A 21,247-nucleotide genomic window follows, 5' to 3' on the forward strand; every position below is an offset into this window, starting at 1 on the left:
CCCTTTCCCCAACCACCCCCCTTTCCCCAACCACCCCCTTTCCCCGCCCCCAACCACCCCCCTCCCCCTTTCCCCGCCCCCAACCACCCCCCTCCCCCTTTCCCCGCCCCCAACCACCCCCCTCCCCCTTTCCCCGCCCCCAACCACCCCCCCTCCCCCTTTCCCCGCCCCCAACCACCCCCCCCGCCCCCAACCACCCCCCCTCCCCCTTTCCCCGCCCCCAACCACCCCCCCTCCCCCTTTCCCCGCCCCCAACCACCCCCCCCTCCCCGCCCCCAACCACCCCCCCCTCCCCGCCCCCAACCACCCCCCCCTCCCCGCCCCCAACCACCCCCCCCTCCCCGCCCCCAACCACCCCCCCCTCCCCGCCCCCAACCACCCCCCCTCCCCCTGCACGGCCTTTCCCTCCCGGTAGGGGGCAGTCCTGGGTAAACCCGGACCCGGTCTCCACCGCCGCTGGATCGAGGCCCGAGGCTCGCTTGGTTCTTCAGGGGATGAAGGCCGCTCAGCAGCTGATGAAAGTGTTCGTGACCCGCCGGATTCCCAAGGAGGGGCTGAAGGTTCTGTCCGAGTCCGGAATGTGAGTAACCGTCCGCTTTATCGCGTCAATAGGGTGTCGCTCCGGGCCGCAGGGGCCGGTCAAAGTGAGCAGGATCCGGCTCTGCATTGCAATCCTCTCCTCCTGTCCGCTCCCAGTTGGACTCAACAATGTATTGGCTCAGGATGCAAATAATTCATTGCATTAATAAGAGCGCGGGGCTTGCACGGGAACAATGGATTAGAGTCAATTCTGCAATTGAAACACAAAATGCTGTAAATATGCAGCAGCTCCGGCTGTCTGTGGAGAGAGAGGCTCAGTTTCAGGTCCATCAACTTGCCGCAGAATTGCTTTCTCCACAGACGCTGCCAGACCTGCTGAGTATTTACAGCATTTTTTATTTTTATTTCATATTTCCCAACATCTGCAATATGTATTAGATCAGACTCTGTAATACATTGGACAGAGTTTAGGGCCCATCAACTTCATTTTCATCGCCAGCAATGACGAGCAGAAGGTCACAGCAGTTTACTGCTCTTTCTGATATATTTCGATCCTTTGTATTCCTGTCGAAGCCGTGTGTTGTGTTCACTGCTGAAACCTAGCTGCCAGCTGGAGACTTTCATTGCTTTTTCCACCTGATGTCACAGTCATCTTTGCTCCAGGAGCTGTTATCAATATGGTGTCTGTTGGCTTAAAGCTGACTTGTTGACTCTGACACACTTTTCATGCTCAAATCACTGAATTAATGAACGTTCTGCAAACTCTGTACAATTCCTAATGAAGTTTGCACCAAAGTTTAATTGTTCAAATCACTTAACTAACCTGATTGAATTGTACTTGTAGAGAAGGAGTCCATCAAGCCTAAACTGGCTCTCTGAAACAGATATCGCCTTGGTCCTAGTCCCTTGCTCTTGTGAAGTTTTCTTTGTAGTCAAATTCCCTTTTTAAAGCCCTTATGGATTTTGTTTTTGCATTGTTTTTAGTTGAATATTCCACATCCTAACAAACCTCTACGTAAAAAAAAAAAATTCTTCTAACCACAGTCATTAGTTTTAAATGGTGTGGAAATATTCTTGATTTAACTTAAGCTCCTAATTTTGACCTCTATTCCAATAGTAAAAAGGGAGTGTGATGATGCATTCAGATTACGATCTCTATCCCAATTGAAGCATCCCTTAACATTTGAGTTGTTAGTATCAAGTCTGTGCACTTGTGAGATGTAGATGATATTCCATAGCCCACACACCATTGATTCTCCATGACCCAAGGAGCAAAAGGAACTGTCCTGAGTTGATCTTCACAGTGTCATAACCACAGATATCATTTTATATTCTTAATGTGATGCCTGCATCTTGTTGACTCCTTATCTCCCTCTTCCACTCTGGGTGTAAATGAACAGCAGCAATACTCAGACAATGTCACATGTTTAGGTCATGTTTTTTTAATGCGTTTACTCGTATTCAACTTGTGGTTCTAGGCAGCCTTTTCTGAGTGGTGTTTCTTCAAAATCTGCTTTATTTTGCCCAGTACAACATCTTGGAGCTTAATGTGGGTCTTAAATTTAACTGCGAGGATAAGTCAGTTGTGACAGGTTTTGTTGTGTTTCAGTTGCAATATTCAGCAATGGGACTCCGATGAGCCAGTTCCTCAGGAAGAGTTGCTGAAGGGAATTGCAGGAGCATATGGCCTGTACTGTATGTTATCGGACAAGATCGATGATGAGGTTTTACAAGCAGCAGGTATACTACCGACATTTTGTCACAACTAACCTTACGATTTAATAGAGGAGCTGGCTAGTGAGAGCAGTGTTTTATTGTGTAAACCTAGCAGCCACATAATTGACCACAAATATATGCAACCTGCCAGCAGTGGTGGGAGATGAGAGAGAATATCTTTCCTGTACATCTCTTCCTTTCTGTTTAGAAATACTGTGCAGCAGGATCATTCTTTCCACACCAGCAAGAAAACAGATTTAGAAGCGACGTGAGACTTTGATCTATGGAGAGAGAATTCACAATGAGAAGATGGTTCCTGTTGGCTGCACCATGAGGAGAGATCTGACCTCCATCATGTTGGTGCCACTCCTTCGACTGGCTGCAAACAGAGTAATCCTGAATGGAAGATGTTTGGCATTTTTCTGACACCGGTTCATTTATAGTGTGTCTTGTTGCTGACCGTTAAGTGTCCTTTCACATGGATGAAAAGGCAGCGAATCAACCCCTTCAATGTGGGAGCACAGCAAAAAATAAAGAGCTGGATTTAAAATGGAGGGGTTGCGTTGAAGGGATTGTTCCAGGCTTTAACTGTCAGGATTTGCCGATAAAATGCTGCAAATGAGTTGACATTTACTCATGCTTGGACTTCCTTATCCCCAGCGACTGGGTGCAGCCTGTTCTTTGCCAGACCAATTCATGGAGCCAAAGATGTTCTATGCCGGTTTAAAGTAATGCTTGTCTTTGAAGGAACTTGTTTGTTCTTGTTCTGTTTCAGGACCAAACTTGAAAGTTATCAGCACACTATCCGTTGGATTTGACCATCTCTCTCTGGGAGAAATTAAGAAACGGTAAAATCTATTTTAACGTTTTTTTTCCTCTTTGGGTGTGGACACGGCCATTTTATTGCACATCCTGAGTTGCTCTGAGGGCATTAAGAGCTAACCACATAGTGTTACTGGAGTCACATGTAGGCCAGACCAAGTCATGTGGGGACGGTGAGAGGAATAGAGGGCAGGGGCTGGTTCACACTCCCTTGAAGGACATCCATACCCATTCATGGGTTTAATGGACCTTGCTGGTGCCCAAATTAATTGTTTCATTTTCACAACTTGCGACGGTGAGACTTGAACTCGTGATCTTTGGGTTATTCATCTAGTACCAGAATCAATAAATTGTGCCCTGCTGTTATACTCGCCCATTGATTTTGTGAGTTAAGGAACAAATTGCTGTCAGTGATTCAAATTGAGACTCCAGAGTTTCTGCCAGTTTACACTGGCTTGTAAGAGCTGATGAATTGAATTACTGGGACTCTTGAGTGCACAGTCAGCTAGAATATACTCTGTTCGTCTCCAGAAACTGGTCTCAAACCTGCTTAGATTTACAGGAGACGAGGTTCCTGTCTTTATGACTTTTGTTGTCTTGGATGCACGATGTCAGTACGGAACACGATCTCTGCATGGGTTAAACACAGTAAAGCACCCGCTACACTGTCCCACCAAACACTCCTGTAGGAGCTACAGCACAAGTTTGATAAAGACTATTGCTGTTGCTACACTGTTTTATCAGACACTCTCAGGACAGGTAGCACGCAGACTGAAGCTCCCTCTACCTACTGCAATACAGCATCCCTTAAAACCAACCTCAGATGTACGCCGTCTGCTACATATGTCACATTTCCCATTATCATGCACCAATATCCTTTGACATCCCTGAGTGAGATTGCTAATTATTTCTAAAGTGAGGCAGTTCAGTGTTGTGCGTCTGCACCCAAATGAACCTGTTCAAACTCTTTTGACCAGAAATCCTTGGTGCCGGTTGTGAAATGAAACTTTAATCCCAAGAGATTGGACTGATCTTGAGCCCAGTTACCAGGGTTGACCGAGCAGGTGCAGAGGTTTCAAAGGTAAAAAGATCCCTGCAACTTCTGGCACTCATAGTATGAGAACAAAAACTGCCCCAATTTGATACAAAATTGGGATATTCATTCGGCAAACCAATTAAGGCTGTTGGAATGGGACTTGGGAATGTCACATGGTTTAATGCTGCGGGGAAGATGAGTACTCGGTAGAGAGATACACCTCACCTGTCTAAGTCAAGAAAGCCTAGGTGTTTGGTGGCTATGTCATAGGGATTACCTCTTGAAGTCGCTCTCTGTCTCTAACTGATCAGGTTCTCTCTGATCACTTTCTCATCACCCCTGCTCACTCTGCCTGTCTTTTAGTATCTGATCCAACCTAATCCCAAACACTAGTTCATTCCCCATATCCTTTAATATCCCACCTATTCCATTCCAGCTCTCCTGCTCACTGGCTCTATCCTTTAATATTCCACCCACTCTAATTCTATTCTCCTTCTTGCTCCACATATCCTTTAAAGTTCCTCTTCTTAAAACTATCTAATTCTCTGTAAAGTATTCCTGGTTTCTGCTTCAACAACATTAAATCAAGTACTGTTTAGCATTCAAACTACTCTCTGTGTAAAGAGGATTTTTTCTGTATTTCTTTCTACTTATCTTAAATTTACGCCCTCTCATCACCATCTCACTGTCCAGTGTAGACAATTTATCACTATTTCAGTGCCAATTTTAAAAATGTTTTCCTGTGTTTGAAGGGGAATTCGAGTGGGCTACACCCCTGATGTCCTGACTGACGCCACTGCTGAACTCACCGTGGCCTTACTCCTGGCAACATCTCGTCGACTGATGGAGGCAACTGAGGAAGTGAAAAAGTAGGGCGATGTGTACAAGAATCACAGAGCTACTTGAAGATCTCACTATCATTTATCAGTGACTTTTCTAAGCAATTAATTTAGGGGAGTGTCACTAATTTGTTTGGTTTGTTCCAGGGGAGGATGGACCAGCTGGAAACCGCTTTGGATGTGTGGCTATGGACTGGCAGGAAGCACTGTGGGAATCGTGGGACTGGGAAGAATAGGTACATCCATTTAAAAAAATAAAACTGCAATTTTCAGAGAATATTGATTCAACTGATGCTGGTGTTTGTGGAATATACAAAAGATTTCTTTAAAAAGGCTGAATTTCAATACAACATTTTACAACTGTTCAGTAAATGCATTTCATGATTATCAAGGTATTTTTTTGTATCTCTCGAAGGTACTTAAATGAATTAAAGGCATGATTGCTTCACACTATATGCAAATTATATTTCAGGAAGAAATAACTGTAATAGTTAAAGAAGCGATGTGCCTTAATTTGCACAGATGATAAAATTGCTCATTTTATGATATCATCAGCTAGTTCAAGTTAGATAGTTGGAACAAATTGTACACCCGGTTGAACTGTTATTTTAGAAATAACAGACTCTTTTCACTTGCCTTCAGCTTGTAGAATGTTTGTTTTCGGCAGAAAGTGGGACAGTGATGAACACAACTAATTCTCTCTGCTGTCTTCCTCCAAATCAGATAGAAAGAAAGAAAAACTTGCATTTGTATGGCACCTTTCATGACCACAGGAAATCCCAAAGTGCTTTACAGCCAATTAAGTACATTCACTGTCGTGGTATAGGAAACATGGCAGCCAATTTGCACATAGCAAGCTCCCACAAATAGCAACGTGATAATGAACCAAGAATTTGATCTTGTGAAATTGGCTGAGGGATAAATATTGACCAGGACACCAGGGAGAACTAACAAAAAAGCAAAATACTGCAAGTGCTGGAAATCTGAAATAAAAACAACCCATGCTGGAGATACTCAGCGGGTCAGGCAGCATCTGTGGAGAGAAAGAGAGTTAACGTTTCAGGTGGAGATGACCTTTCATTAAACCACCAGGGAAAACTCCCCTACTCCTCTTCAAAAGTGTGCCATGGGATCTTTTGCATTCATCTAAGAGGGCAGGCAGAGCTTAGGTTTAATGTCTCATCCAAAAGATGGCACCACCAGCAGTACTCCAGCAGTACTGCACTAGAGTGTCAGCTTTGATTTATGTGTGCAAGTCCTGGAGTGGAGCTTGAACCCACAACTTTTTTGACTCCGAGGCTATCAACTGAGCTGCAGCTAACCCTCTAACTTATGTGACATTCACCTAAACACGCATTTTAAAAGAGAAACTGGACAATGGAGCAATGAAGCTGTCAACTTTCTTCAGGAAAATAAAAACCCAAAGAACTGCAGATGCTGAAAATTTGAAACAAAACCAGAAAACACTAGAAATATTCAGCAGGTCACTCACCATCTGCACAAAAAGGAAGATAGCTAGCTAATGGTTCAGATATAACTGTTTGTCAAATGCTGCTTGATCTGAGCATTTCCAACATTTTGTGGTTTTGCCATTTACCTTTCAGGTGTAACTCTTCACTGTGATAAGGAGAAAATTCTATAAGGAAGGAACCCCATAATAATTCTTAACAAATTTTGTTTTAGATGGGCTGCATATGTTTCAACAAAATGTGTGCTTCACTATGGACCATTTTTCAGCATGATGTGTAAACAGGATGTATATATGTACTTCTGTGATGTACTTGTCTTTCAGTTGCCTTCCCTCTTCCCTAGCCTCTGCCAATTCCACTGCATAACCAGATGCAGGGAACGATTGGGAGCAGACTGAAGTCACTGGTTTTCACTTGAGCTTTACTTCCTGCCCAGCGTGGATATGGCTGAGTTCAAACACCGATACAGGGAGTCAGCAATACGATCAAGAACATTTCCACATAATACCTTTATCAACTAGGCTGCATTTAACTTAATTTAACTCAGAAGGTCATGGGCTCAAACTCTGCTCCAGGATTCAAGCAGATAATGCAGGCTGATACACTACAGAGATGCCAACTTTTGGATGAAGCTTTAAACCCCTTTTTCCCCCCTCAGGTGGACAAAACAGATTGCAGGGCATTTTTTGTTGAAGAGCAGGGAGTGTTGCTGAAGCCCTGGCCAACATTTATCCCTCAACCAACATCACCAGTAATAAATTAATGTGTCAGTTATCTCGTTTGCTGTTTGTGAGATTGTCCTATGCACAAATTGACTGCTCTGGTTGCCTATATTTCAGTGACTGCACTTCAAAAGCAAGTTCTTGATTGTGACATGCTAAGGATGTGAAAGTCACTTTTTAAATGCCAGAACTTACTTTATAATTTTTTAAGCATAATGCTTTTTTTAGGCCTTGGAATTGCACAGCGCCTGAAGCCATTTGGAGTGAAGAAATTCTTTTACACTGGACGTCAGCCTAGGCCTGAAGCTGCTTCCCAGATACAGGGTGAATATGGTAAGAAGGCAATCTTAAATTCTTTTTAGGGTCTTGTCCTTTTAGAAATCATGCCTATCAAGCACAGCTGTAGTTTTGTGTTCCATTTGGAGAAAAATTGCAACATTAAATTAGTTTCCTTCCATACTTGTATCCGTCATGGATCTCCTTTTTGTTCTTCGTTTGAGGCTTTCCCACTTCTGTATGCCCAAGACTTTGTTGTTTCCCACTGTTAGATTAGTAAATTACCAGAAGCATTTACTCATTTTGTTAATGCCATCGCTTTCTGATGCAAAAAATGAAATCTTGTGGACAATTTGAAATTCTTACCTTCACCTCACCCCAAACTCCAAAAGCAAGTTCCAGGTGATCACCATGAGATATCACTGGATGGGGTTTACGTTCACACAGCTTGATGTTCCCCTCCCACAGGAACTTGAATTACGATCCCCATAGATGCCGATAACTTTAAACAAGTGATTTGAATTCCCAGTGACCGTCTGAAAGGACCGCACAACCAGATTTCAAGTTTTAAGACTTTTACTGTAACAAACTGAAAACCAACCAAACTTTACGTAGCGGGCAACTAGTACACTAAACTACAGAAAAGGTATCCTTTTAACTTTTAACACAACCAATTACTTGAGGCCACAGTTATACTTTGTCCTGCTGTCTGCAAAATAATAGTCTTCATAAGAATCAGTCCAACAGTCAGAACAAGTTTCCAATGGGTTTGCTTCCCCCCATTTGGCCTTGCCAGCAGAAATCTTTCTGATTTCTTAGAATGCGACGCGATGTCTCTTCAACCAGAGACCATCTCTCTCGCATTCTGCTTGGATGCTTGGTAGTTTACAGAAAGGGCACCGTTCCTCTCTGCTGACCATACTAGCTATAGTCCTTTGTCCCTCTCTGAGAACACCCTCTCTCTTTTCTGCCCAAAACTTGGAGATTGAAAGTTTATCCATAGTCATCACAGCTGCTCTTGCCTTAGTTTTTCAGATGTGAACAGTTTACACCTTGGTCCTAGGAAGTCTCAACCTGTATGTTCTTATCACATGCAGTGCCCCTGAATATACTAGCTGAAGAATCTGACTTCATCATCATATCGTGTTCTTTCAGTCCCCAAACAAAGGGAATGTGCAATCGCGACCTCTTTTCCAAAATGAAGAAGACAGCGATATTTATCAATACGAGCAGGTAGGTAACATCATAACTCAGTCTCTTTCTCTTTTCAAAAGCTAAATGCAGGAGAATTAGGCATGTGTACATTTAACTTTCATGGGAACTATTCAAAACTAATCTGTGGAAAAAATATTTCAGTGAGAAAGTGGGCAATTGTGGAAGATATTCCCTGGAGAGAACTGGTGAGAGCAGTTGAACATTGATTCACTTAAATGCAAATTAGATAGATTTCTTTCAGAAAATAACATTTTGGGATACACTAACTAATTTAGGACATGACATGTGACAAGTGTAGTTTGAGTAATTTGGGACATGTGATAGGTGTAGCATGACTGGGAAAAACAGATGACTTTGGACTTTTGAGTTCCGGAGCTCCAGCAATGGGGACTTCCTCTGTTCTGGACTAATCAATGGAGATTGATAGCTATGATTAGTCAGCAACTCTCTTATTGGTACATTGTGTGACTAGGAGGTGAACTAGATGGGCATTGGCCATTTTCTGTCTAGCAATTCCTATATTTGTATTTGTAACAGCTTACTTTCCATAAAGGAGCTGCCCTAGCATTAAGGTAAAAGGTTTGGCAATGACATCTTGTGCCAAACACACTTGGCGTGCTATGACTCTTTTCGGTATAGATTCAGTTTTTAGGTCTCAAGATATAGCAGGAGGTTTACCAAATCCTTGTCATAAAAGACCATACCTCTTTAAATATCTGGGCTTTTGTCTCATTTTCCCTTTAAAAAACATGCCGTCTGCATAATGAGTTTCTTCTGCTAAAGAGCTGACCTGAGCTTAATAAGTTAATTGGGCTGTACGGACACTGTGATTAACTCAATTTCCTGGGTTGTGGGTGGTATTTACAAGATCCTACTTGTTGCCCTTCCCTAGTTGCTGAGTGCATTAACAGCCAACCATATAATGTGGGACTGGAATAATGAGTACATCACATCATTTAGGTGGGGGGGTGGGGCAGGTCTACTACCCCAAAAGACTATGGTGAACCAGTTGTTTTTTTACAGCAATCTAGCCGATTCCACTGCTGCCAGCCCAGTGACCTCTAGGTTGCTAGCACAGTACCAGAACCGCTAAACTGCTATTCTAAATCAGCTGTTGCCTATAGTCTAAAAGACTCGACAGTCTGTCAGAAAGGTACGGGTGGCCTGTTGCCTGTGGGGGTTTTATGCCAGCCACCATCTTGGCGGGAGAGAAGAGAATGATTGATTTAAGTCAAATGTTAAAATTCCATTTATGTCGACAGCGTCGTGCTGCTCAATTAATTGAGTTGTCATTTTTAGACATTGTGTAGCTGTTACTGAACCTACACAAAAGTAATGAAGTTCCCGCATGGCCACGATAAAGGGTTTCCTTGAAACACGTCCACTGTTTCTGATGATTTCTGTGTCCTGCAGAGGAGCTGTGGTGAACCAGGATGATCTTTATCAAGCTCTAACCACTGGTCAAATCGCTGCAGCGGGATTAGACGTTACGGTTCCTGAGCCATTACCCACAGACCATCCTCTACTCTCACTGAAAAACTGCGGTAAGTTATAACTAACGGGTTAATAAAAGCTGCAGGGACGGAAAGCTCATATCAATGATAGTTAAAAACTTTGCAGGAACAGTTTAATGAGAAAAATCCCTTTATAACTGTGGATAGTTTTTCAGTATCACAGTATAAACCTATCTTGATTCAGTTATTCACTGTATCCACACAAAATACAAAAAAACTTTGTTTATTTAGATATTATTTAATTAAGTAGTAAAATCACCTATTGTTTCATGGTGAAGATCGAAACTGAAAATGCTGGACGTCTGCCAAGTCCATTTAGGAGAGTGAATTTGTGAGAAAGGATGAAACTAGAGTGTTTAAAAAAAGAAATGATAGTTGTGACTGTGGAATAAATTAAATCAGTTATGGTTTCAAATAAAGACAGAAAACTCTCAGCAGGACAACCAGCATTTATATAATGAGAAAACAAGTTATTGACCCTTCTAGTTTGTACCTGTAATTTATTCTGATGCAGGGTTAAGCACCCAGAGTGACATTTATCAATCTTTCTACATGTTGACTGATGGACCTAAATATTTCCAGTTGTTCCTTTTTATTTTATTTGGAATGTTTTGGGCTGGTGATGCCCATTGGTCAATCTTCCTGCCATTCCAAATCCCACATTAGTTTTCCTCCTGTGATCCCAGAACAACCCACCTGAAGGGAATCCTTACAATCCCTTTTTAAACCCTGCCACATTTTTCTGTTTCACCAAATCTGCTTGTAACATCATTTTGAGACAGATAATATCTTGTTGATGCCGATTTGAACAACTTAAAATTGGGCCTTAAAAAGGGGGAGTGATGCAAGCAGGAATTACTAGTAATGTGGAGCAGGTTTCAGGGCTGTGGAAGGGGTTGTGGTGGTCTGATGGAACAAAAAAAGTTCCTCTCCCATGGAGGGCCATTTTATAAAGACCGACACTTCTATCACAGAATTGTTACAGTGCAGAAGGAGGCCATTCAGCCCATCGTGTCTGCACTGACTGAGAATTTTAACTTAATACCAATCTCCTGCCTTTCCCCTGTTTCTATTTAGATAATCATCCAATGCCCTCTTCAATGCCTCAATTGAACCTGCCTCCACCACACTTCCAGACAGTGCATTCCAAACCCTAACTATTCGCTGTGAGAAAAAGTTTTTTCTGACCTCATATTTGCTTCTTTTGCAAAATACTAGGAACTAATAGGAACAGTTTCTCCCTATCTACTCTGTCCAGGCCCCTCATTATCTTGAATATTTCTGCTATCGAGTCTCATCTTAGCCTTCTCCTCTCCAAGGAAAACGGTCCCAACTTCTCCAATCTTTCCTCATAACTGAAGTGTCTCATCCCTGGAACCATTCTCATAAACCTGCTCTGCAGTCTCTCCAATGCCTTCACATCTTTCCTATAGTGTGGCGCCAGGAACTGTACACAGTACTTCAGCTGAGATCTAACCAGTGTCTTATATAAGCCCATCATAACACCCCTGCTCTTGTACTCTATGCCCCTATTAATGAAGCCTTGAATACTGCATGCTTTAGAAACTGCTCTCTCTACCTGTCCTGCCACCTTTAATGACTTATGTACATATACACCCAGGTCTCTCTGCTCCTGCACACCCTTTAGAATAGTATCCTTTATTTTATACTATCTCTCCATGTTCTTTGTACCAAAGTGCATCACTTCACACTTTTCTGCATTGAACTTCATCTGCTGCCAATGTGTCAATGTCCTTTTGAAGTTCTACACTGTCCTCCTCACAGTTTATAATTCTCCCAAGTTTTGTGTCATCTGCAAACTTTGAAATTGTCCCCTGCACAACAAGATCTAGATCATTTATATAAATCAGAAAGAGCAAGGGTCCCAATACCGACTCCTGGGGAACTCCACTACAAACCTCCTTCCAGCCTGAAAAATACCCATTAACCATTACTCTGTTTCCTATCCCTCGGCCAATTTTGTATCCACGTTGCTACCATCCCTTTTATTCCATGACCTATGACGTTCCTCACAAGCCTGTTGTGTGGCACTGTATCGAATGTCTTTTGGGAGTCCATAAACACGTCAATGGCCTTGCCCTCATCAACCATCTCTGTTACCTCTTCAAAAAACTCCAGCAAGTTAGTTAGACACGATTTTCCTTTAACAAATCTATGCTGACTTTTCCAAATTAAGCCACATTTTTCCATGTGACTATTAATTCTATCCCGAATAATTGTTTCCAGAAGGTTCCCCACCATTGAAGTTAAACCGATTGGTCTGTAATTGCAGAGCAGATCTTTACAACCTTTTTTGAACAAGGGCATAATGTTTGTAATTCTCCAGTCCTTTGGCACCTCCTCCGAATCCAGGAAACATTTGAAAGATTATTGCCAGTGCCTCTGCAATTTCCATTCTCACTTCCTTCAATATTCAATATTCTTGGATGCAGATTCTATAAAAGAATAGAATCTTGCTTCTTGATCCTGCCTTGCCTGGTGGTCCTATCATGATTGATAATTGAGCACGTAAACTGGGCTGACTCTTAAGTGCAGAACTCGGTAGTGCTGTCTTTTAATAATGTAAAAGATCCCACGGCACTATTCAAAGAGAAGGGGAGTTCTCCCAGTGTCTTGGCCAATATTTATCCCTCAATTAACATCTAAAACCGATTATCTGGTCACTTATCTCATTGCCATATGTGGGACCGTGCTGTGCAAATTGGCTGCCATGTTCCCTACATTACAACGGTTGACTACACGTCAAAAGTACTTCATTGACTTTAAATCTTTTCAGATGTCCTGTGGTCATGAAAGGTGCTATATAAATGCAGGTTTGTTCTTTAAACGCCTCAGGACTATCACTTCTACTAGGTTTATGCTGAATGTGACACTCTTGCCCATGTTTGTTATAGGCTGCATACAACTTTAGACATTCTGAAGCGTTCAGTACTTGGAATACTTTTAAATTTCCAAAGATGACAAGTTCAGGAGCACATAAAAGTTTCTTGGTGTGGACCTTAATCTAGTGATGTGTTTCCATTTCAGTTATACTGCCTCACATTGGAAGTGCCACTTATGCGACCAGAAACACCATGTCTATGCTGACAGCCAACAACCTCCTGGCTGGACTCAAAGGAGAGCCAATGCCAAGTGAACTCAAATTGTAACTGGAAATAAACTTTCTAACTGACGCACATGTTTGTAAATCTTCTCTGTGAAGCATTAGGAAGTTAAGTGTGTGAATTTATATTGGTATTACTGTTTAAACAATAGCTTTTATTAAGGGATATACTTGGAATTGAGTTTAAAAAGTTGAAGAGTTTCAATGTTATTGAAATCTAAGAATGGAATGGGTATTCTGTAAACATTTTAACCCAGATATAGGATCATTCCTTTTACTGACCATCACAGTTATTAATTTTATATATTTCATGATATATATTAAGTGACTAACGTATTCATCTATTTGTCACAATCTGGGTTGCAAGGTTGAAGTGGTATGATATTATCTGCTTATGACCATTGGTAAATGGTTGATACTATTCTTCTTCCAAACTATTATAAATTAGAGAAACGATTTGGAAGGCTATTTCAAATGTAACCATCTAGATTGCAGCCATGTGTACTGTAAGCATCTGAGTGAGTCTGTTAACATTAAAAAGGTGAATCTGAAACGCTCTGGTGTCACATAGTATATTAAGCTGTATGGTCACATGCACATACATATGCTCTAGTGCAGCAAGTGAGGTTGACCAGTACACGATAAAACTTCAATTATAATCTCTCCATTTGTTAGCCTTTACTCTCGCCACTTGTATAGATAAGAAGGTACAAGACACCATCCAAGCCTAAACCAGGAGACCAACTTTTCCAGGGACTGTTTGTGTTTTTCCAAAGAGAAACAACTTTCCTACTAACTCCATAAGAATTCTGAAAAGTACCATCTCTACAGAAATCATGTATATTTATCACTGTATCAATGGCTAGGTGATCTCCACCTCATGATAGGACTGCCTCAAAAAATGTGTGCATCACACGCTTGAATCTGAGCCTATCTGGAGAAGATGGAAATTGAGCCAAGTAGTAGATAACTGGACAGGTGACCAAATGCTTTGTCACAGTGATTTATTTTAAAGAAGGTCTTTAATGAAGGAAGAAAAGGGCATTCCAGAGCAAGGGGCTAGACAACTGGAGGTACAGCCAGCCATGGTAGGGCAAAGGTGGAATGTGGTGACAGGGATTGTAGTAGGTTATGGAGATATGGAGCAGTGTGATGAAACGATTTAAACAAAATGAAAATTTTAAACGTTATGGGATTGAGAGCCATTTTAGATTAGTAGGGACAGGATATGGGCAGCAGAATTTTGAATGAGTTGAAGTATACGGAGATAGGAAGACAGAAAGCTGATCAGGAAAGTATTGGAATAATTGAGTCTGGAAAATATCATGGCACAGATCTGCACTGGTAGATGATAGTGGAAATTTAGATCTCTTCCCCCAAAAGCTGTGGATACTAAGTCAGGTGAAATTTTCAAGATCAAGATTGATACATTTTTATACAGTAACGGTATCAAAGGATATAGAGCAAGAGTAAACATAATTGAGTTACACTCAGCCACGATCTAATTGAAGGGCAGAATGGGGCTTGAGGGGTCTACTTCTATTCCTATACTGAAACTTGTTCCAAGCTTGGTTAAAACATTGGGCAATCTGTATGCCAATTGAGGTAGATGCATAATGAGCCAATGGGGTTCTGCTCAACATTTATTCCTCAACCAATACCACCAGATAAACTTGTCATCCATCTCATTGCTGTCTACAAGTCTCTGTTATACACAAATTGGCTGCTGAGTTTGCCTCATACAAGTGACTGTACTTTAAAACTTGTTATTTAGGGATGTGAAAGACACTATGAAATTGTATGCGCTTCTCGCTCCTTCGATTTTACCCCTCATATTCTGTGCCTATATTGGCGTTGAAACAATATTGGAACCAAGAACCTGCAGGTTCTACAATACCAGTGCAACAATGTACTGTATTTATATCCCACATTAATGATCAATATTTACACTAAACTAATGCAATATGGAGTAATTTCATGCTCCATTCAATGAATTTGAAAATTAAATTGAAACAATCTTTGCTTGAATGATTTTTCCTCCCTTTGAGGACTAACTTGAATGTGGTAGTGATTGAGAGATCCTGTGGATTGTAGCATGTTATTTTAAATTTACACTACCACTGTATAAAGTATTTCATGAAGAACAGATCTTAAATAATATTCTCAAGTTTAAGAATTTTGCTGGACATGAACTTTTATTCATTATACAGTATATTGACCTTTTACAGAGACAGTGTTCATACTGTACAAAATTACTTTATACTACACAGTATACTTTGACAGTGTTTTCACCATTATTCTTTTAGTCCTATTCCATAGCAATTTTTGGCATATCAATCTCAAGTCAGGGTAACTAGTAGCATAAGGCTCTTCACACACTCTAGTATAATAAATACACCTTTCACGTTGCTTCAGATTCTATTAACTTTTGGCAGAGGATCCATACAGCTGAAATTTTCGATGGGGCTTTAGATAGGTACTGCTAATCAACCGGGTCCTCAGTCTCCATATCTAAATACTGAATAGTAAGAATGCTATATTTCATGACTTGTTTAAAAAAAAACTTAAGGGGGCTCTTCAAATAGATTTAAAGTTTCTCCTTTACTTGTGGTTAAAAGACATTTTAAATGTTCATACACCGCCCTTTATGTTCAGAAAGTGCTGTGCACTTAATTAATGCCAATCTTCAATAGAACCATAGTTTTTAGAAATCTGCAAATACCACATTGACATCCATAAATTTGATGTAATATCCTGGAAAACTGTGCTGCATTTGAAATTATGAATAAATATTCCAGACCAAAAGTATACTGTATAACTGACTGGGCTGTCACTATCTTAAACAAAAGTATTGCCTTAAAAGTGCAATTTATACACTAAAGCTTGTTTATTAAGTTTTGCTTCTGACAGGCTGACTTTCTCCAGTTTTAATATCGTTCTTTTAAAAACAAAGTTGGACTGAATTGGTTACATTGACTGGAAATTGTCTTTTAAAATTCTCTTGTAAGATGTAGGTAGAAATGGGAAATATTTTATCTGCCTGTACCCAGTATCACAAGCTCAAGTCATTCATGACAGACTGATCCATAAAGCAGCATCTTGTTCACAACTGTCTGGCGTATTGGGAGGGAGTGTGTCATATGACAAACCTAGAGTCAATGAGGGGTAGGAGCTTTAAAGCAGTGGGATCAACCATGGAATCAGGGAACTCGATCAATAGCAAGAGCTAGAAAACCAGGAAACCATTGACTCATGGAGAAAGTTAATGTATGTGTCATCAGTACAAACCAGTAATCCAGTCTAGAAAAACAGCTATGTATGTATGTTACTTGCCCTTCTGTTTGGTCAGACTGTGCTTGCTGTAAATGATATACCTTGTACTTACAAGACATATACAGCATGGGATAAATGCAACATGGAGCTCCCCATGCTCTACAAGTATTCTCTCCAACACCATTATAGAGACAGTGACAAATTCTGGACAACTTTGTGCTGTCAAGCAAAGCCCCAAGCAGAACTGGGTTCATTTCACTAATTTCTTTCCGAAGATGCTTCTCTTCATTTATTATCCTCATTTTGCAAAACTTTCCTCTTTTTGGATGTTCCATCTAACATTTCTACTAGTGCTGACGATGGTTCTAGATAGTACCAGAATATCATTTACAGAATTGAACCATCAGAAGGTTTCTGAACAGTGATGTATTTCTCCTGCAGTCCTCCAGCACAAGGTGGTGTGGTTATTAAAGGCTTGTTCAATAGTAGATGATGAAGTTCAAACTTTGACCAGTGCTCCAACCCACCCCCAAACACAAATATAGATTCCCACCGGTTGACAAACTCAGCTTACTAGTTCCTTCTTTAATTTAAATACCTTCAAGAGATAAAACACAAGCTAAACTTTTGAAAGATACACAAACAGACACAATTCTGTACTAATCACTTAGCAGATTTGCTTTAGTGTGCAACTACTGAAACAAAACAGCTTAAGAGCATATAAAAGTGCAGTACATATATACAGTTGCTAAATTCTACAAAATTTAATTTGCCCTGGACTCAGCACCTTACGGACACTTTGCTAGTTAATCAATCAAAAGTCTTTTCATCTTTAATTTTACAAGCAATTTTTAAAAAAAAAATCATCACTCTTTAGAATGATGAATCGTGCTGAAAGTCTAATCTCAAAGCAGAGTACTTGGCAAGCTGCTGCCATGCCATCTTAAGCAGGTTGTTTTGGAATGCTTGTACAAGTGGCTTGACTGACTGAATCTTTTCCCGCATTTTAAACATGCATAGGGCTTTTCTCCTGTGTGAACACGGATGTGTTTCTTGCAATCCGTTAATGTTAAAAAGGTCTTGCAGCAAATTTTACAGGCATACTTACGGGCACCTTCCACCACCAAAACATTGTGTTCTGACATGGCTTTCTTACACTTTGAAAGTACATCTGCAGATGCCCGTGTCAATTGGGGAGGGCCTGACTGCAAAGAATGATTATTTTCAAAAGCAGAAGAGGTACTGTTCAACATTCGGATCTGGGAATTAGAGCCAGTGTCCTGGGAACCAGAGCTTCCATCTCCAACTGAGGTCACAATGGGCATTTTTGGGGCAATGCGACGATAACCTGGGAAATTACTGGCTCCTCCTCGCGATGAAATAATAGATTGTCTGGATAGTGAATGCAATCCAGAACTGGGCCTAGGAAAGTCTAATCTGAATGGCTCTCCTCCGGTTTTGTAACCGGTGGATTGGCCACAGGATAGGCCCAGCAAGTCATGCATAGGTCGCATGAAATGAGCATCAGGACTATCATTAAACGGATTTTCCATCCGAGCTGCCACTATTGCAGAGTTGGCACCAGCTGAAACCCCGGACACTGGGCTCATTAAGTAAGTAGCTTCACTTTCTATTCTGCCATCGCTTGTTGTGTTCGGAATGTTATCATCAGCATTCTGGCCCCCACTGTAGCTGTTTGTTCGGTTCTTGTTTAAAAAGGTGGAAATATGAAAGGGAGTTTTTGAGTCAGTGTTTGCAGATTCTAGCATATGTATGTCCGTGACCCTGTCAGTACTAGACTGAGGATCAGAGAAACTCCGGTCACTACTCTCTGGGCTAAGCTCCAGCTTTTCTGCACCAGGCATTCCTCCTTCCACCTCCACCGACTCGCTCCCTTCAGCCTGTGAGGCAACATCACTTGCCTCATCTTGAGGATCAGGTGAGCTTAATGGTTCAGCTTTCACAACAATTCGGACCTGCTCCTCACTTCCATTCACGTGAAGTTCTGCGGTTTCAGAGTGAAAATCCGATTTCTCGTTAGCAGAGTCTTGACTAAAAGCAGTTTCAATGTGAGTCGCTTGAGAAGCCATGGATGCTTGTGAATGGCCTACTCCACTGTTATCTGACTGACTGGGCACCTGATTATCATCTGGTGTGCTAAAGGCCTGTTCAAATATGATAGCACTTTCCACATTGTTTTCAACAGTTGCATCGGCTTTCGAGCCATCCCCCAGCTTCAGGGAGTCTGGTGTAAAGAGTTCCTCACATGTATGCACCACAGCTTGTCCGTTATCCGATGTTTCCTCGGTGATGATAGACTCATCCATGGAAGGTCTCATCCTTTTCTTTGATCTTTCATCAGGAATGGCCTTCCTTTTCTGCAATCGCTGGACAGGAAACGCAGTTGACTGATCCTCCAAGTGATGGCGGAGCGATGAGTTCACATTGACTTGCTCATCCATTGCCTGGCTGGAGCTGAGAGCAGAGCTTACTAAGCTCAAACCCAGCTGCTGAAGTAGAAAGGACCTCTGCATACGAGCATTTTGCTCCTGTAGCCTTTCACTTGTAGGGGACATAGGTACAGTCCTGGTTGTTAAGTAATGTTTGCAAGCCTTCACAACAGAATTAAGGTGGAGGTGGGAAGCTGCCAGCAGCACATCCATAACGTTACTCTCTCCTAGCATAAGCGTGGACGTGTACATCATTTCAACAAGGGCTGCAAAAGCCTCTGCTGTAACCACTTCACTGTCGAGCTGAACCATGTTCAGTGATTGATCACTCTCTGGGACAGTAAAGAGAGCACGGAAGTGGGTGCTGCATGCCGCAAGTACAGAGCGATGAGCTTTGAAATGACGGCTCCCAACAACAATCACACAGTCACAGAGCTGTCCATGAAGCCGCTGATAGTTCAGCTGCTGGAAGACTTGTTCAAAGTGGCCTGGAAAATCCATGACCCTGTTAAAACAAAGAAAGCCAGTGAAAGTTTTTCCATGTGCAGCAATCCTCACTTCCCAGTTCATAACTTTCCTTTGGTTATGAACAAGTCTCATCACAATCATTTATCTATTTGCAGTTAGTGAACAATAATGGGGAATGTGTTAAAACTATGAACTGGTCTTAGCCTAAAATGTTCCTTCTAAAAATATAAATTTAATTATAGCAAGTACTTAATTATTTCATTTATGCATGAAGTTTTAAAATGAACGATTCCACTTACTGACAGCAGCTATTGCTTGCAATAGAGATTGTCAGCAGCTTTCTGTTGTCAGATCGAGTTAGCACAATGCTTGCTATTAGCTGAGATGACACAGAAATGAAGGAACTCAGATTTTCCCTTTCACAGGAGTGCAGGATAACTATCAACAGAGGAAAGTACTTATCCATTTCAGCATGAGTAAGACGTTTTCATGAAATCTAATTTTGAAAAGCTGTATCTTGACATGGGCACTTTCAAATGTTCATTGCCTAAGTTACACTGCACAAAGCATTACAGTATCTGGAGCATTTCAGACTATTTTAAGTAGATATTTTCCCTAATGCAGTCATAAAAACCAGAGTTTTGCTCACACACGCTTGGCCAAATGCAGTTCTGCTCATCTATACATTTCTGCCAATATTAAAGAGATTAATTTTTATTTGGTTGTGATACATTTAAAAGCAATGCAGAAGGTCACACATGGATTTGTATTTTAAAACTGAAAGCAGCTCAGCACCAACTGCAACAAGCAGAGCCTGTGATGCAGGGCCACCCCTTCCATGTGGTCACACTAATGACTCCAAATTGTCAATGTCTTCAAGAATCAGCTGAATTACACAGTACATCTGACCTCTTTATGGAACAAAACAGTCAGCACAGACACCAAGCATGTGCAACTAGGCTGTTAGCCAGGAGCAGCTTTTTGAAGATATAAGATTGCAGTTGTCTCTAAAAACAGTAACTGGCTAGTCTCTGTGGGTTAAGTCAAAATATTCATTTTAAAAATGTGCTTTTTTCCCCCAAAATGACCATAGCTGAATAAATTACTTAAAAACTGTACTGGAAATTAAATACCACAGAAGCAATGAATACTAATAATTTATATGGAGCCTACAATTTCTGAATTATCTACAACAATTCAGATTATAGAATCTTACACAGTACGATTTTTGACCCAGTTTGTCTGTGCCAACTCTTGAAAGAGTTATTCAATTAGTTCCACTGTCATATTCTACCATAGCCCTGTATTTACCTACCCTTTAGGTGTGTGTGTGTGTGTGTGTGTGTATATGTAATTCCCTGTTGAAAATTACTATTGAATCTACCACCTTTTCAGGTGGTGCATTCCAGATCATGTTGCATAAAATAAGTTTTTCATCTTCCCACTGGTTCTTATGTCAATTATATTAAATCTGACCTCTGGTAATTGATCCACCTGCCTGTGGAAATAGTTTCTCCTCATCTACTCTAGCAAGAATGTTGGAATATATAAACACCTCTATTAAACCTCCTCTTAGCCTTCTCTGCTCCAAGGAGAACAATCCAAGCTTCTCTAGTCTCTCGTCCCAGGTACCATTTTAGTAAATCCCTGCATTCTCTCCAAAACCTTGACATCTTTCCCAAAGTGTTAGGCTTACTCCAGCTGGAATCTAACCAGTGATTCACAAAGGTTTAGCTTGCTTTTAACACTATGGCTGTATTTATAAAGCCATGGATACTGTCGG

At 41.2% G+C, this 21,247-nt stretch overlaps 2 protein-coding genes across 2 annotated transcripts in view; one reads left to right on the top strand and one right to left on the bottom strand.

Moving 5' to 3' along the window:
- Positions 1 to 390: 390 nt before the first annotated feature.
- LOC144697987 (glyoxylate reductase/hydroxypyruvate reductase-like) lies at positions 391 to 13,826 on the top strand. Its single transcript, XM_078569940.1, has 9 exons — positions 391 to 580; positions 2,150 to 2,280; positions 3,032 to 3,104; positions 4,867 to 4,983; positions 5,101 to 5,189; positions 7,373 to 7,477; positions 8,518 to 8,653; positions 10,049 to 10,179; positions 13,198 to 13,826. Exons 1-9 carry the CDS (start codon positions 495 to 497, stop codon positions 13,317 to 13,319), a joined length of 990 nt encoding a protein of 329 aa, XP_078426066.1. The 5' UTR covers positions 391 to 494; the 3' UTR covers positions 13,320 to 13,826.
- A 1,623-nt stretch (positions 13,827 to 15,449) lies between these two features.
- Positions 15,450 to 21,247, bottom strand: part of zbtb5 (zinc finger and BTB domain containing 5) — a 41,279-nt gene continuing 35,481 nt past the window's right edge. Inside the window, exon 2 of the mRNA XM_078569856.1 lies at positions 15,450 to 19,501. Within this exon, the coding sequence (XP_078425982.1) occupies positions 17,452 to 19,497 (2,046 nt within the window). The 5' untranslated portion in view covers positions 19,498 to 19,501 and the 3' untranslated portion in view covers positions 15,450 to 17,451. The remainder of the gene's footprint in view (positions 19,502 to 21,247) is intronic.

This window comes from Cetorhinus maximus, chromosome 2 (genome assembly GCF_964194155.1).
Source record: "Cetorhinus maximus chromosome 2, sCetMax3.hap1.1, whole genome shotgun sequence".
Taxonomy (NCBI): domain Eukaryota; kingdom Metazoa; phylum Chordata; class Chondrichthyes; order Lamniformes; family Cetorhinidae; genus Cetorhinus; species Cetorhinus maximus.